The sequence below is a fragment of the Schistocerca serialis genome, chromosome 7 (genome assembly GCF_023864345.2).
Source record: "Schistocerca serialis cubense isolate TAMUIC-IGC-003099 chromosome 7, iqSchSeri2.2, whole genome shotgun sequence".
NCBI classification, from domain to species: Eukaryota; Metazoa; Arthropoda; class Insecta; order Orthoptera; family Acrididae; genus Schistocerca; species Schistocerca serialis.
The window spans coordinates 415,403,686-415,421,827 of NC_064644.1; the positions used below are offsets into that span (position 1 = coordinate 415,403,686).

Here is an 18,142-nt window from a genome sequence, read left to right on the forward strand (position 1 = left end):
TTGCTTGAATACTGCTCAGCAGTGTGGGATCCGTATCAGATAGGGTTGACAGAAGAGATAGAGAAGATCCAACGGAGAGCAGCGCGCTTCGTTACAGGATCATTTAGTAATCGCGAAAGCGTTACGGAGATGATAGATAAACTCCAGTGGAAGACTCTGCAGGAGAGACGCTCAGTCGCTCAGTACAGGCTTTTGTTGAAGTTTCGTGAACATACCTTCACCGAAGAGTCAAGCAGTATATTGCTCCCTCCTACGTATATCTCGCGAAGAGACCATGAGGATAAAATCAGAGAGATGACAACCGATACAAGTACTCAAGGTACCCTTCGCCACACACTATCAGGTGGCTTGTGGAGTACGGATGTAGATGTAGAAGTAGATTTCGACAAGATGTGGTTCTTGCACGAAGGAGCTCAACCTCATTAAATCAGGAGACTTTTTGATGTCCTGGACGAGCATTCTGGCTCTGTGGCACCCAGAGGCCAGTGGCATCAACCTCAACTGGCTGCCATGTACTCCAGGTCTAAACATACTTGACTCCTTTTTGTGGGGCTATATTAAAGACAAGGTGTACACCAATAACCCAAAAACCATTGCCGAATTGAAAATGGCCATTCGAGAGGTCGTTGAGTGCACCAATGTTCCGACACTTCAGTGGGTCGTGGAGAATTTCGCTATTTGTCTGCACCGTATCATTGGCAATGATGGCAGGAATACTGAACATGTCATAACTTAAATCTGAATATCTGTAGTGACGTTTACATGTTGAATAAAGTGTGTGCACGCTGTAAATTGTAACTAATGTGAGTTTCATTTTTTCATTTAGTTCAATAATTGTCACTCTATACATATGCAATTACTATTATTATTATTATTATTATCATCATCATCATCTTTTCTTTCTCAGACGTTATGTCTGGTTAAAAATGGAAAGTGGTGCGGACCTTGATCAAGCGTGACTTCCTTTTAACTGTACGGTATATGTTACATTGCATTTAGGAAATTTCGGCTAATTGAACATGTATCAATAATTACAGATTTCTGTAGTTGCATATATAGGTTTGGATGTAGCTGTATTGCGTTGATGTACTGGTGGATATTGTGTGGTATGACATCCCTTGGTTGATAGTATAATTGGTATAATGTCAACTTTATCCTGATGCCACATGTCCTGACTTATTCAGCCAGTTGGATGTATTTTTCAATTTTTTCACCTGTTTTCTTCTGTATATTTGCTGTATTGGGTATGGATATTTCGATTAGTTGTGTTAATTTCTTCTTTTTATTGGTGAGTATGATGTCAGGTTTGTTACGTGGTGGTGTTTTATCTGTTATAATGGTTCTGTTCCAGTATAATTTGTATTCATCATTCTCCAGTACATTTTGTGGTACATACCTGTATGTGGGAACGTGTTGTTTTATTAGTTTATGTTGTATGGCAAGTTGTTGATGTATTATTTTTGCTACATTGTCATGTCTTCTGGGGTATTCTGTATTAGCTAGTATTGTACATCCGCTTGTGATGTGATCTACTGTTTCTATTTGTTGTTTGCAAAGTCTGCATTTATCTGTTGTGGTATTGGGATCTTTAATAATATGCTTGCTGTAATATCTTGTGTTTATTGTTTGATCCTGTATTGCAATCATGAATCCTTCCGTCTCACTGGATATATTGCCTTTTCTTAGCCATGTGTTGGATGCGTCTTGATCGATGTGTGGCTGTGTTAGATGATACGGGTGCTTGCCATATAGTGTTTTCTTTTTCCAATTTACTTTCGTTGTATCTGTTAATGTTATGTGATCTAAAGGGTTGTAGAAGTGGTTATGAAATTGCAGTGGTGTACCCGATGTATTTATACGAGTGATTGCTTTATGTATTTTGCTAGTTTCTGCTCGTTCTAGAAAGAATTTTCTTAAATTGTCTACCTGTCCATAATGTAGGTTTTTTTTGTCAATAAATCCCCTTCCTCCTTCCTTTCTGCTTAATGTGAATCTTTCTGTTGCTGAATGTATGTGATGTATTCTATATTTGTGGCATTGTGATCGTATAAGTGTATTGAGTGCTTCTAGTTCTGTGTTACTCCATTTCACTACTCCAAATGAGTAGGTCAATATTGGTATAGCATAAGTATTTATAGCTTTTGCCTTGTTTCTTGCTGTCAATTTTGTTTTCAGTATTTTTGTTAGTATTTGTCTATATTTCTCTTTTAGTTCTTATTTAATATTTGTATTTTTTGTCTGTATCCTAGATATTTACAGGTATCTGTTTTTTCCATCGCTTCTATGCAGTCGCTGTGGTTATCCAATATGTAATCATCCTGTTTAGTGTGTTTTCCCTTGACTATGCTATTTTTCTTACATTTGTCTGCTCCAAAAGGCATATTTATACAATTGCGGAATATTTCTGTTATCTTTAGTAATTGGTTGAGTTGTTGATTTGTTGCTGCCAGTAGTTTTAGACCATCCATGTATAGCAAATGTGTGATTTTGTGTTGGTATGTTCCAGTAATATTATTATTATTATTATTATTATTATTTAAAACAAAAAAATAATGCAGGGAAAGGACGGCAAATAGAATATTAACCCTTTTAGTGCCAAATACGATCTGATCGTGATCCAGATTTTCGGCGAAAAATGCCAGTAACGATTTGATCGTGATGCCTTTCTCATTCATTTTTTCCGCGCTTGAAGGCAAAGTTGTTAGTATTTCCTAGCGAATCAGAAAGGCATCACGATCAGATCGTTACTGGCATTTTTCGCCGAAAATCTGGATCACGATCAGATCGTATTTGGCACTAAAAGGGTTAAAATTAAGAAATATGGGTCAATATAAAAATAATGATCAAATGTATGTTGTTGTGGTCTTCAGTCCTGAGACTGGTTTGATGCAGCTCTCCATGCTACTCTATCCTGTGCAAGCTTTTTCATCTCCCAGTACCTACTGCAACCTACATCCTTCTGAATCTGCTTAGTGTATTCATCTCTTGGTCTCCCTCTACGATTTTTACCCTCCACGCTGCCCTCCAATACTAAATTGGTGATCCCTTGATGCCTCAGAACATGTCCTACCAACCGATCCCTTCTTCTGGTCAAGTTGTGCCACAAACTTCTCTTCTCCCCAATCCTATTCAATACTTCCTCATTAGTTATGTGATCTACCCATCTAATCTTCAGCATTCTTCTGTAGCACCACATTTCGAAAGCTTCTATTCTCTTCTTGTCCAAACTATTTATCGTCCATGTTTCACTTCCATACATGGCTACACTCCATACGAATACTTTCAGAAATGACTTCCTGACACTTAAATCTATACTGGATGTTAACAAATTTCTCTTCTTCAGAAACGCTTTCCTTGCCATTGCCAGCCTACATTTTATATCCTCTCTACTTCGACCATCATCAGTTATTTTGCTCCCCAAATAGCAAAACTCCTTTACTACTTTAAGTGCCTCATTTCCTAATCTAATTCCCTCAGCATCACCCGACTTAATTAAACTACATTCCATTATCCTTGTTTTGCTTTTGTTGATGTTCATCTTATATCCTCCTTTCAAGACACTGTCCATTCCATTCAACTGCTCTTCCAAGTCCTTTGCTGTCTCTGACAGAATTACAATGTCATCGGCGAACCTCAAAGTTTTTATTTCTTCTCCATGAATTTTAATACCTACCCCGAATTTTTCTTTTGTTTCCTTTACTGCTTGCTCAATATACAGATTGAACAACATCGGGGAGAGGCTACAACCCTGTCTTACTCCCTTCCCAACCACTGCTTCCCTTTCATGTCCCTTGACTCTTATAACTGCCATCTGGTTTCTGTACAAATTGTAAATAGCCTTTCGCTCCCTGTATTTTACCCCTGACACCTTTAGAATTTGAAAGAGAGTATTCCAGTCAACATTGTCAAAAGCTTTCTCTAAGTCTACAAATGCTAGAAACATAGGTTTGCCTTTCCTTAATCTTTCTTCTAAGATAAGTCGTAAGGTCAGTATTGCCTCACGTGTTCCAGTGTTTCTACGGAATCCAAACTGATCTTCCCCGAGGTTGGCTTCTACTAGTTTTTCCATTCGTCTGTAAAGAATTCGTGTTAGAATTTTGCAGCTGTGACTTATTAAGCTGATAGTTCGGTAATTTTCACATCTGTCAACACCTGCTTTCTTTGGGATTGGAATTATTATATTCTTCTTGAAGTCTGAGGGTATTTCGCCTGTTTCATACATCTTGCTCACCAGATGGTAGAGTTTTGTCAGGACTGGCTCTCCCACGGCCGTCAGTAGTTCCAATGGAATATTGTCTACTCCGGGGGCCTTGTTTCGACTCAGGTCTTTCAGTGCTCTGTCAAACTCTTCACGCAGTATCATATCTCCCATTTCATCTTCATCTACATCCTCTTCCATTTCCATAATATTGTCCTCAAGTACATCGCCCTTGTATAGACCCTCTATATACTCCTTCCACCTTTCTGCTTTCCCTTCTTTGCTTAGAACTGGGTTTCCATCTGAGGTCTTGATATTCATACAAGTCGTTCTCTTATCTCCAAAGGTCTCTTTAATTTTCCTGTAGGCGGTATCTATCTTACCCCTAGTGAGATAGGCCTCTACATCCTTACATCTGTCCTCTAGCCATCCCTGCTTAGCCATTTTGCACTTCCTGTCGACCTCATTTTTGAGACGTTTGTATTCCTTTTTGCCTGTTTCACTTACTGCATTTTTATATTTTCTCCTTTCATCAATTAAATTCAATATTTCTTCTGTTACCCAAGGATTTCTACTAGCTCTCGTCTTTTTACCTACTTGATCCTCTGCTGCCTTCACTACTTCATCCCTCAAAGCTACCCATTCTTCTTCTACTGTATTTATTTCCCCCATTCCTGTCAATTGCTCCCTTATGCTCTCCCTGAATCTCTGTACAACCTCTGGTTCTTTTAGTTTATCCAGGTCCCATCTCCTTAAATTCCCACCTTTTTGCAGTTTCTTCAGTTTTAATCTACAGGTCATAACCAATAGATTGTGGTCAGAGTCCACATCTGCCCCTGGAAATGTCTTACAATTTAAAACCTGGTTCCTAAATCTCTGTCTTACCATTATATAATCTATCTGATACCTTTTAGTATCGCCAGGGTTCTTCCATGTATACAACCTTCTTTCATGATTCTTAAACCAAGTGTTAAAAGAAATAAACACATTTTTATACAAAGCAAAAATTCAATCTTAAGAACTAAGTTATTAGGAAGGGGTCCTGGGGTCTGAATGACCTGTCCTTCATTTCTAACCTTTTCCAATCTATCATTCTCTCCTCCAAGGTGAAAGCACTAATAGTTCAGAGGTGTGGGACAGTATAATGTACTTTTATGTGTCTATTGGTAGTACTAAATATTCTCCCACCTGACGGTGAGCAGTGATCAGCAAAACTGTCTCATAATTTTAGTTTTCTTGACTAAATCTTCCTTTTGATATAATATTAAGAACTGCATGATGCATTCAGAATAGTTTATTTGTAGTGTGTCTGAAATTTGTAATATTTGCAGCTTTTGGGTATACTGAAGAGCATTTGATGTTAAATGATGTATTATTTAATATTTGGTGCTGGCTGGGATTACGTGGAATCTTGTTGCATTTGGCACCGAGCTTTGCTTTTTCTTGAATCAGTTTGCTTGTGCTCCTCTGTCCAGGGAACATCACATCTAGTTTTTGGCTGTTTGCCTCAATTTAGCTCTTTTGTCACTTTTTCTGTAGCACAGCTCTCTGTCAAAAATGTCTTTGAGCTTGACTGATATTTGAAGGACTTCTTTGATAGTTGTACACCAAAGCTTAGGGGGTTATAGGTAGCGTGTCAAAAATTAAAATATCTTTGTCAATGTTTTTCCTTCTATTCATTTGGGGTGACTATAAAATTGTACCTTCATTTTGAAAACATATCTGTGAGCTTCCTCCTTTAAAATATATTCTTGTTACTGGAGTCTGGTATTATTATAATGGTTTTGTGCTCTTTCTTCTCCAGCTCTCTGAGGAGTCATTTATTGCTACGCAGGAACAGCATTACAGCTGCATACAAAGTCATTGTATTCAGAAATGTTGTATAACAATCCTGATGTTTTGGAAAAGGCATTTCTATTGTACATTGCTTCTGATGTAGGCTATATAAAGCTTGCAAAACAATTCATGTAGGTAAAAAAAAGTAGTTGCAAGCTTTCAACAACTGTATAATGAGAGCATTAAATGGAATATGATACTGTGTAATATATCAGTATGATACCACTTTGGGTATGAGGGAGGAGGGACAAATAAGAGAGAAGCAGGGACGACCTAGGTTTGAATCAATGCATGTGGAATTAATCATACCATTTTTGATTTTTCAGGAGACAATATAAATTCCAAATGTAAATTAGAAAAAAGTACATGCCTGAGTATGACAACAGATGAAAATTTAACATGCTACCATCTACCACTTCTTAATTCATCTAAAGATGTTGAAGCCTGCACCACTTTGCAGACATATGACTACTTCAGAAACAGTGAAAAAGCATTTATTGTAACATACCTTGCTTGTGGAGTTCTCATAATTGGTAAGTTACTTGAACTTTATTGAAAAATATATAAAAAATAACTCAGTTTTTCATCTGACATGTACAAAAATACAGTTAATTGTGTGAATTCTTAATTCCTTGAAGTTCAGAAAGCTGCCAGACATATTGTAAATCCTGAAGGATCTTCTCATTATGGATCTATTAGAATGAAATGTATGTCTAATCTAAGCTTTGTTTTCAATGTCGTATGACTTACCATCTGGATTTTTAGGTGAACTGAGGATCTCTCGACAGCAAGTATAAAGCATCTTAGGACAGACATTAACAGTTAATTTAGGTGTGACTTGGCAAAATATGGGCTATAATATTTATGTTATATACATAATACCTCGGTGAATGATATTCAACTTCAGCTTTGTGCCTGTACGTGACATGTGTTAAGGTAGTGTAAGTAGTGATTCACTAGCTTCAGCATGGCCACAAGGAATAAAGCTTGTGCCATTACCTTCACTTGTTATTCTAATGCCTATATGGTGTACTGTGACCAACATTTTTAAGTAGAGAGATCAAACTGAATGGCACATTCACAGCATAGATGTGATGGGCAACCACTTTACACAACTGTTGAAAATAGGACCTGTCTAAACCCAAGATCTTTTTACTTAAATAGGCTTGGGTTAGAATATCGTGTCCCATCCTCCATTTTCTGAAGTGTCAGCTATAATTGATGAGCTATGGATTCAAGACTGTAAGAAGAGCAAAAAATCAAAACATCATCTACAAACAAAGAGTCTTCACTGTGCTGTTTATCAGAGTGGTAAAGAGAGCAACACTTAAAATGCTCCCTTTAGGGACACTATTGTGCAAAGTTACTTGATAGTGTGTCTGTTATTTGGTAAGGGCATTTTTACTCTGAAAGGAAGGATTCCAATATAACTGACACACTTTCACATAAGTTCCAGTTGTGAAGCTGGCTAAGTGTACTTCCACGTGGTGTTGTACAAGGGTCGGTTTACACTTAATTTTGTTTTACGCTAACTAAGACTTTCTGTGCCTTGACTGATGGATGCACTTTCTCAACATAGTTTCCATTAAGCTGCATACACTTGCACCAGAGATGTGAAAACTCCTGTAGGCCCTCCTCAAACCACTATCAATAAGTCTGTCACACTCACCATAGGACACCTGCTAGCAGTTCCTAAGTGTCTGCAAAACGGTGTCCACACAGAGGTACCTTCATAGTGCTGAATAGGTGGTAATCAGAAGGGGCCAAGTCAGAACAATATGGCAAGTGGAGCAGTACCTGGATCCCTTGTCAGTGTGGTTATCCGAAACATAAGGGGATGAGGGTTGTGTTGCAAGAGCATTCCTTTCGCTCATTTTCCAGGGTGGTTCTGCTGAACTGCATGGCAAGACTCATTGAGAGTTGCGTCACACAATTCAAAAGAAATAACCAGGAAAATGGGCCAAAGGAGTGCTCTTGCAACACAACGCTAATCCCCACACATCTCGTATAACCACAGCTGCAATCATTCTGGGATTCCAGGTACTGCCACACTCACCACATTCTTCTGACTTGGCTCCTTCCGATTACCACCTGTTCAGGCCTATGAAGGTACCTAGGAGCTGCAAGCAGCTGTCCTGTGATGGGCGCGACAGACTCAATGAATGCAGTTTGAGGAGGGCCTGCACGAGTTTCCACATCTGTGCTGCAATGCATGCAGCTTAATGGAGACTCTGTTAAGAACGTGCATGTATCAGGCAAGGCACAGGATGCTTCATGAGCATAAAACAAAATAAAGGTAAACCAAACTGGAAAACCCCTCATACAACACCCTGTGGAAGTACAACTCAGCCAGTTTCACTAATGGAACTTTGTGACACTGTGTCACTTACATTGAAATACTTCCTTGCAGAATAGACATTATATTACCAAATAAGAGCCATATTCTTGAGCAACTTTATGTAAAAGAATAGTGTCCCTGAAGGAAGCATTTTAAGTGTTGCTCTCTTTACCATACTTATCAGTACAATGAGCACAGTGAAGACTTCTTGGATTGTAGATAATTTTTTGATTTATTGCTCTTCTTACAGCAATGGCAGCTGGAGACTTCTAGCATAAGGAGTCGCCTTCATCTGCCAACAGCTTGTCAAAGAGGACAGAGGAGTGGACAGTGTTTCAGGGCAACTTCTTGCCCTTGGGTTGGGAAATTGCCCTCACGAGGCAGAATAACGCCACGATCAATGTCGTGAGGATGCAGAAGACGATGGAAACCATTACATTAAAAACACACAGGACATGTAGCCTTAACAGAAAAAGTGTCCATAGGGGGAAGAGCCATGAGGGAAAGATCAAATAGTCAACAAAAGAGTAATGTTCTACAAGTCAGACTATGGAATGTCAGAAGTTTGAAAGTAGTAGGGAAGCTAGAAAATCTGCAAACGCAAATGCTTAATCTGCATTTAATGAAGGCCAGTAAAGTGAAATAGAAAGAAGATACTGATTTTTGCACAGATGAATATAGAGTACTACCAAGAACAGCGAGAAATGGTATAATTGGAGTAGGATTCATTATCAACAGGAAGTAGGGCAGAGAGTAAGGTAGTGTGAACAGTTCACTGACAGAGTTGTGCTGATCAGAAGCTGCAGCAAACCAACGCCAATGACAATAATTCAAGTATACATGCTGATGTTATGAGCAGAAGATGACAATGTAGAGGATGAATACAAGGATATCGAATGAGTAATTCAGTATGTGAAGGGAGATGATAATCTAATAATAATGAGGGATTAGAATGCAGCAGCAGGTGATAGAACAGAAGAAAGGTTTATGGGAAATATGTGCTTGCTAGAAGGAATGAGAGAGGAGTAAGACTAATTGAGTTCTGCAATAAAATTCAGCCAGTAACAGTTGTTATATTTTTCAAAAATCACAAGAGGGGAATGTGTACTTGGAAAATACCAAGAACCACAGGAAGAATCCAGCTTGATTACATCATGGTCAGAAACAGGTTCTGAAATCAGATAAAGGATTCTAAGGCATATCCAGGAGCGAATAGGGACTCGGATCACAATTTAGTATTACAGTAAAAATAAAATTTGAGAGAACTGTCTGGAAGAATCAACATAGAAAGAAGTAGGATACTTAAGTTCTGAGGAATAATCAGATGCGTTCGAAATTCTGTACGGCTGAAGATTAGCAACATACTTAACATTCAAACTGGTAACCACGTAGTAAGACTCCCCATGTTAAGTGAGTACTGGGAACCGGGGAGTTCTGGGAACTGGGGTGATGCAAAAAATTTTTTTATGTGTGTAGATACAAAGAAACAAACTGAGGATGAGGACAGGTTAATCAAACAGGTAGCTGTAAGACTTGCTACCAAAATAATGCTGTAAAACAAATGAAGAATTTATAATGAAAATGTTTTTAACCTTCCCAAAAGATATTTCAAAATTATGTTTTCATAAGGTGTGGACAAGATAAAACTTCCTGCAAAAGGAAGAAAAATTAGAGTTTACCATTCCGTCGACGACATGTTAAGAGAAAGTTAGGGGAGAGGTTCTGGAATGGACCTAAGGATCTGAGGAGGGACTGGAGATCCTGCTAGATACCTGGAATGGGTGTGACTGTGGAACGGTTTTTAGATGGGTGTATTTGACAGATGGCAAAGTCCCTCCAACAGATAACTCCTGTGGTTCAAAGCCACAGTCATGAAGCCTTTGTCGACAGGTATGACTATAAGGTGGAGATTAGTTTCAGGTGGCAGATTGTGTTTCTTTCCATGGATGTGAGGTTGGTTTCCATGTTGAGGGGTTTGGGGAATGATAGCGAGGCAGTGGTCGAGGTTACAAATTATGGAAAGATAACACAGGATAATTTGGGGGCAGTGGGTGTGTATCACAGTTAGATAGAGGAGAAAACTGAGTCAGGCAGAGTTTAATATCAGTTTTGCACTGAATCTGATTGGTAGGGTTAGTAGTGAAAAAGTGTTTCTGCTTTAGGGAAAGAGACAAAACATTTAATAAGCGTATGTTTGAATTTGGGAGTGGGGCAAAAGATAAGCCGTTTGACAAGGACAGAAACTTTTGTAGGATTGAGGTTTTTGGAGAACAGGATCATGACACTACTGTAGGTCTGTTCAGACTCTGGATTCTGCAGGATGGCTGCTGGGAAATCCTGGAGTAGTAGTAAATGTAGGTGATCTGCAAGGTAGTGTGTGATGGCTATGAGGGGATGTTGGGCAGGTCTGATGGAAGCCTTCTGGCTCCCGTCTCTGAACGGCCTCCTGATGCTGCAGTTAACAGCCCTATCCTGACCCCAACAGTTCCTGCACATTCCCAAAAGCAGCACTAGCACCTTTCCCCCACCCCTATCCTACTATCTGCATAACCTTCCCCACACACCACACCACTTCTCCACCTCCACTATCCATTCCTGAAAAGATTGCTGCTTACTTCAGACACAGTCACAGTCAGACTTTGTTCTTAATAATCATGCCCATCCAGAAGGTGGCACAGTGGCTGCAGCTTAAGTTGGTAGATCACTTGGCTGCTTGCACAGGTGCCACTGCCTTTTATGGGACAGGACAGGATGGCGGTAGGTGGTAGTGAGAGGATGTATGGGACAGATCTTGCATTTAGGTCTACTGTAGGTCTGAATGCTTGTGGACCAACACCTTCAATATATTATCCATAATCTTCCCTGCTATGTATAAGACACCAACCACTTCCTCTGCCAAATCACCATAGCTCCTGTTTCTTAACACCTGGCACCCTGCTCCTTACTGTTGGTACCACCTCCTTCTGCACTAAAATTCTCAATGCCCCTGGGATTGCCGCTATTGAACACTACCTTTCACAATGCCTAACAGACACGAAACCCAAGACCTCCTTCCTTGGCACCGTGGCCAACTACATCATCTCCCACAATCCTTTCAAGGCATTATCTATTACAAAAATCTGTGATACAGCAACAGGCACCTGCATGACACCATCCTATTCCAACCTATCGCGGATCATCTACAGGATCACTTCCTAACCGACCAGAACCCCTCACTGATTGATTAAATGATGACATATCCATGATCTGCACCAAGATTCAGGACACCAACTCCACATATCCTGGCATTCTCAACTTCTCCCCCATTTGATTCAACTGCTCCTCCTCAGCCCAAGACACCTTCCTTGATATTGACCCCCACTGCAAGGATGGCTACATCAGTACCTGTGTCCATGTCAAACATATCAACTACCAACAATAATCCGTTTTGACAGCTGCCACCCTTTCTACACCCATGTCTATAGTGATGAGCAATCTCTCTCCAAATATGTCAAGGTCTCGCACAACCTCATACAGAAGCATATCCCCTGTGGCTTGTCTTCCTAGTCACCTACCATACCCGACATGCCCACTGTGTGGCCAAAGAGCAGCACACTCTCCTAACTCAGTACAACCCAGGAATGCAGCAAATGAATCATATTCTCTGCCAGACTTTTGACTATCCCTTTTCACACTTCGGAATGAGAATAGCCTCCCCATTACTCTCTCCACCCCTCCCACAGTGGTATTCTGTCATCTGCCCAACCTATGCAAAATCGTTGTCCATCCCTATTCCCCTCCTGCTCCCAATGCCTTGCCCCCAGATATCTTCCTACTACCCTGTATGCCAGCCTTGTCACAGGCATCTCCTTCCCCACCAAAGGTAGGGCCGGCTGTGAAAGCAGCCACGTGATCTACCAACACAGACGCAACCACTATGCTGCCTTCTACGTGGGAACTACCACTAACAAGCCATCTGTCTCCAAGAATGACCACTGCCAAACTGTGACCAAGAGGCAGCTGGACTGCTGAGTTGCTGACTGTGCTACCACCACAGTGTTTTTCACTTTAATGACTGCTTCACAGCCTGTGCTACCTGCATACTCCCACTAACACCAGTTTTTCTGAACTGCACAGGTGGGGCTCTCCCTGCAACATAACCTACATTCCTGTAACCTGCCTGGCCTCAAACCTCCACTAGCCCTTTCCCCTTCCCATTCGCACTCCTGATCTACACACACTTACCATCCTACTAGTGCACTTTCCCCTTCCCTGCCTCCCCCCCACACACACACATCCTTTTGATGCTGTAACTACCAGCCCACTGTTCTGTCAAGCCATGTCCATATACACTCCCAAAGACAGCATTAGCATCTTTCTCCAACCCTACATTGTTATCCCTTCCCCCCCCCCCCCCCCTCTCTCTCTCTCTCTCTCTCTCTCTCTCTCTCTCTCTCTCTATCTCACACACACACACACACACACACACACACACACACATTCTGTACCACCACTACTCACCCCAGTAAAGAGAGTGCTTCTCATCTCAGACAGTCACAGTTGGATATTAGCACCTGGATGTGACAGTGGCATGTTTGTGAGAGTTATATATGTATTTATGTATGTGATTTTCTTTCATGTATGTCTGATGAAGGACTTAGTTCGATAGCTAATAATATCTATGAGTATTTTTTCATTCAGCCTGTCAGCCACTCAACACCTACTCAATGTGGTAAGGAGCATACTGTTGCTATTCCACCAAGAATTTTCCATTGTTCGAGGATACAATCAGAAATATGACTTTTGAAGTCGACTACGTTTCTGCCTTACGTGGGTGCTCTTTCCATGTTAAAGGTAGACTGGATACTTGAGAAACACCTTGTAAAAGTGATCTTCCCTCCTCGTATGAAGACTGCAGGTTTACTCGTTTCTGTGAAGGATGGCTCGTCACAGCAACAAGCGGATGTGGACCAAATTCAGTGTTGGAACATTACATACATATGGTCCACTTAACGAACTACAGCAACATGATTTTAGCATCCACATTATTGTTTTGAGAGTCAGTGTTTAATGATGCCATGGAGATTTGATTAGTAGACTATTTAATAAATCATGATAGTAGTTTTAATTTGAGCAAGGGATGAGATCTGGCCCTTGCTATAACTAATTCTCCATGTAGTTTTAGTAACCGAAAGATACACAGAGAAAGATTTAGCCATTTGAGCACTTTCTTCACTTGCACAGGAGGTACACACTTATGAGGTACAGACCAGAATCTGTGGTATGCATTGGTGCTACAATGGCTCATGTAAGTCCACTTTTGGCATTACATCAATATCTCTTGGTTCAAAATAAAATAATAATAATACTCCAAGAATGGCCAGAATATATGCAGCTGAAATATCAGTGGAAGTGATGAAACTTGAGTGGCTGCAGGACAGAAATTTTTTGAATCATTCATAATGCCAGGAAAAGCTGAAAATTCGGAGGAGGATTGATGTTTTAAAAAACAGAATCATCACAAATTGAATGAGGCGCAGGTAGGAAGTCAGCCACGTCTTCTTCACATTATGTTCTGACAGTTACCTTAAGAACCTTAGAGAAAGAACAGGAAACAAAAAAGATGGTAAGATGAAACACACTAAAAATAGTAGAACAATTGTAAAGATGGCATTAAACCCCCTCAGTGTTAAAAGTGTGTGAAGACTCTAATGCATGATGAATAACAGATAGAGTGGAAAGCGTATAACCACAGCAAAGTAGACACTGATTGAATAAGATTTGCTTACAGGAGAGCAACTTTCGAAAACTATGATAAAAATTTCCTGTCATAGGACCTCTCCCAAAGCCCTACGACGTATTCATCATTGTGAATATCAGTCACACAAGCATTAGTTTCCAGACATTTGTGTACAAGACAGGTCACAAAATATACAGTAAAATATACAAAATGTTGAATTTTGTGTTGTCAACACTATTTAAACGCCATACCATTACACAGTCAAACACTGTAACAGACAATGTCAACGGTGTTTATCACCAGTTGAAACTCTTAAAACATGGCACACAACTACAATGCTGACTGGACTCCCTTGTCAGGTATGGTACGGAATATGCAAGAGAATTATCTCCACTCTTAAACTACAGAATTTGCAAGTGATTTATCCCTACTCTTAAATAATATTTCCTTTTTTCTTTTATTTAAATTATTTTACTCCTACATTAGGCTAACTGAATGAATTATAAATACTTGTAATCCACTGTGACTATTTGCATTCTCAAAGTTTTTGGAGTATCTCTATGGGTGTTGGGAGCCAACAAGCAGAGGAAAGTGATGGAGATGAAGCAAACAACTGCAAGTCAAATGAGAGAATCCTTCCGGAAGGAATGTCAGCAGCAGATAACTCCATATTCTGGTAAGAATACTTGTCAAAAACTCAAGTCATCAATGTGCTAGCACTAACTGGCAGATGTAATATCTTGTTTGTGCCTCCATATATACAAATTTTGTTAGAACTCATTCCAGCAGCATTTGTTGTTTACAATTGTAGAGCACATTCAATATTCTTAAGCCAAAGTTCTTAAAGTATTATCCAGAAACCATTTTAATAGTCAAGGAACATTTTAGTGGTATAATATTTTTGGATACAATATTTCACAAACAGCACGTTTGTAGAGATGCTGAACAGAAAATCTTTTCTTGTGTGTTTCACCACTTTAAATATTTGAAAAACATTCTTGTAGTGAATTTTTTCAACTGTTGACCTGTAAATTTACTACTTTGTAGTTTGCTTCATGTATTTTTCAGCACTGCTGTACCCATAAATAAACAAACATTACTGACAATATAGCAAGAGATTTAAAAATCATCTCTAAATAATAATAATAATAATAATAATAATAATAATAATAATAATAAATGCTACCTACAGACATAAATACATCAGTTATTAGGCTCACTACTACACCAAAACTTGTCAATAAGCTGAACATATTCTTATGGTCTCACTGTTGATGATACATGTACCATGGCCCTTCTGAGAAAGTTCTTTCCCAAAAAAAGGAATGCAAGCATTTCTGATTAATATTCAGTGTCCTCTCGCTGTCTGTAAGGCATGCAAGAATATAGATTCAAACAAAATGTGAACAAGAGGTAACAATCATATCAGGCTGCAGTTGGTAGTGGACAAACTTGTCCTGGTCTTAGAATCCCAGTTGTTGTTTGAAAGCATAAACCCACACTCTGGAACATTACAATCGCATTTGCTGCCTCACACAATGAATGACCAACTGTTGTCCTATCAATAGCTCACCAAGCCACAGATTCTTCTAAATCATGCACTGAAACATAGCACAGACATTACTGGCATCAAAGTGGCACAGGCATTACTGCCATCAAAGTGAACACTGGCACTGAATAGAAACAGCCCTTGAGATTGTAATACTGAACAAAGCCAGACATCTCAGACATGCATCTACTTGACACACGTGGTTGAGCAAAACAATCTTCTCTCCATTTCTGTACAAATACAGGGTGGCGTTATTTCAAACTGCCTCGAAGCTTCTTCTTCATTTATCAGAATATTTTAACAGATCTCATAACTGTTTTCTCCAGTTCAGAGGCCACTTAAAAAGTATGACAGCAAAGTCTGAACTTTTCATGTTTCTCCCGATGGCAGCTACAAGATTGCTACATACGTGTAGGATTATTATGAAACAATAGTGACTGTATGGGCGAGTTGATGATGTTTGTTTATTTGTTTCCTAGCTATGCAAATTAACTCTGAATGCCAGCTAAATAATTTATCATCCTTCATATGTGCCTATCTATCACTCAGTGCTTGGTTTATTAGGTGAGTAGTGACCTACCCCTAACCCCAAATTATGGATACTGAGGCTTTATTTGCTCAGTTGTGGAACTAAATCCTCAGGGATTTAACAGCTTGGTGGTGCAATACCAAATGAATAATTCTCAATCATAATCTTATCTTAAGAAGTACTGTCAGAATCTAAAGTAAAAAATAGGAGCCTGTAACATCATTCTCCCTCTTCTCCTATTTTTGACAGATGACACATGGGCACAGGATCATGGGAAAAAGTAGATGCTTGGTTAAAACAAATCTGCTTAGTGATTAATAGGTATATAATTCCAGTACAAATGATAGTAATTACTTAAGAAATGGGACTTTCTGTGCAACAATAAGTCTTATATTTTATTGGGAAAAAATACCACCTCTGCTGTTTTTACTCAAAACATTAACAGCTCATGAAAATATGGTGTCACTTCTGCTATATAACCTAGGTAAATCATTATTCATCTGTTATACTGATGACACAACCTTCCTTACCTAACATTACAGCATTTCAGCTGTGAGTAAGTGAAGTGAGAAATCACTTAACTCTGTAATGAGCTATGCTGCAGTCAATAAACTCCCTTCAAATTCAGATAGAACTTGACAGTTCTCGTAAGTTTGATGAAGAATACCAATAGGAAATACATACATGTTTTAGGTATTCCAATTATTTCCAAACATAATTAACCCTAGCCTTAATTTAGCATTATATGCTGGTTCTCCATATAGGTCGTAAACTATTTTGTTTTTAATATTTTCCATTCTAATATGTTCTAATCCTGAATACCACCAAACTCATATCAATGGGCATTTTCAAAATAAAATAAAAATCCCAATAACATAATGCACAGTTCTCATGGTGCGCTGCCATCTTCATAAAGCTCAGAGTGCTAAAAACAAATAATTTGGACATTTATTTCTCTGAGCTCTATGTCAATAACAACATTTTTTTATCTATTACCAAAGAAAAATTCATCAGAACTAAGTCAAATCCTGATATGTCAAGGTACAAACCAGCAAAAACTGGAAACACACAGGAAGTGAATTATAACTGGTCAATGTCATTTAAATATTGTAAAATAAAACAGTATCTTCAATGATTTCTTTAACTATTATTACGTGTCTCAGATGAAGCCTGGTCAATTGCAAATATACTGGTGTGTAGTCAAACATTTAACCAACTTCTTACCCCCACTCCAACTCACCACAGTACTACCTCGTTTTACCCCTACAATTTTTATTTAGTTACTTTCAAAACTGGTAAGTAGTATGTGTACGACGTTTGGTTGAATATGCTCCTCGCATTCCACAAGTACACTAGGGCAAACACATTCATTGACAAAAAACTGCTCCATACGCAAATTTTGAACAAACAACTGGTTATTGACTCATATTTCATAATGTGTAAATGCACTATTCTGCAGTGCTATAACTGAATTAAATAATCTTGAGCTTCCACCCACACCAAGTGGGTCTATATCCACGAGACTGAGTGTTCCTCGGCTTTAGTCAGGTGATAACTTACTGCCGGGTTGTTGCTGCCTTCGCCCTTAAATACACTGAAGAGCCAAAGAAACTGGTACACCTACCTAATATCGTGAAGCCCCCCATAAGCACGCACAAGTGCCGCAACATGATGTGGCGTGGACTCAACTGTTGTCTGAAGTAGTGCTGGAGGGAACTGATGCCACTAATCCTGCAGAGCTGTCCATAAACCCACAAGAGCACAAGGAGGTGGAGACATCTTCTGAACAGCACATTGCAAGGCATCCCAGATATCCTCAATAATGTTCCTGTCTGCAGAGCTTGGTGGCCAGTGGAAGTGTTTAAACTCAGAAGACTGTTCCCGGAACCACTTTGTAGCAATTCTGGACACGTAGGGTGTCGCACTGTCCTGCTGGAATTGCCTAAGTCTGTCAGAGTGCACAATAGACACGA

General features: G+C 39.4%; 2 protein-coding genes across 8 annotated transcripts in view; one reads left to right on the forward strand and one right to left on the reverse strand.

Annotated features, from left to right (window-relative positions):
- The window catches only part of LOC126412085 (GPI mannosyltransferase 2), a 263,581-nt gene that overhangs the window by 107,525 nt on the left and 137,914 nt on the right, over positions 1-18,142 (reverse strand). The gene's annotated exons all lie outside the window — the stretch shown is intronic.
- The window catches only part of LOC126412084 (dual oxidase-like), a 257,727-nt gene that overhangs the window by 105,518 nt on the left and 134,067 nt on the right, over positions 1-18,142 (forward strand). For both annotated transcript variants that reach the window (XM_050081493.1, XM_050081492.1), the window contains exons 14-15: positions 6,361-6,567; positions 14,636-14,767. In XM_050081493.1, coding sequence (XP_049937450.1) covers positions 6,361-6,567; positions 14,636-14,767 — 339 coding nt within the window. The remainder of the gene's footprint in view (positions 1-6,360; positions 6,568-14,635; positions 14,768-18,142) is intronic.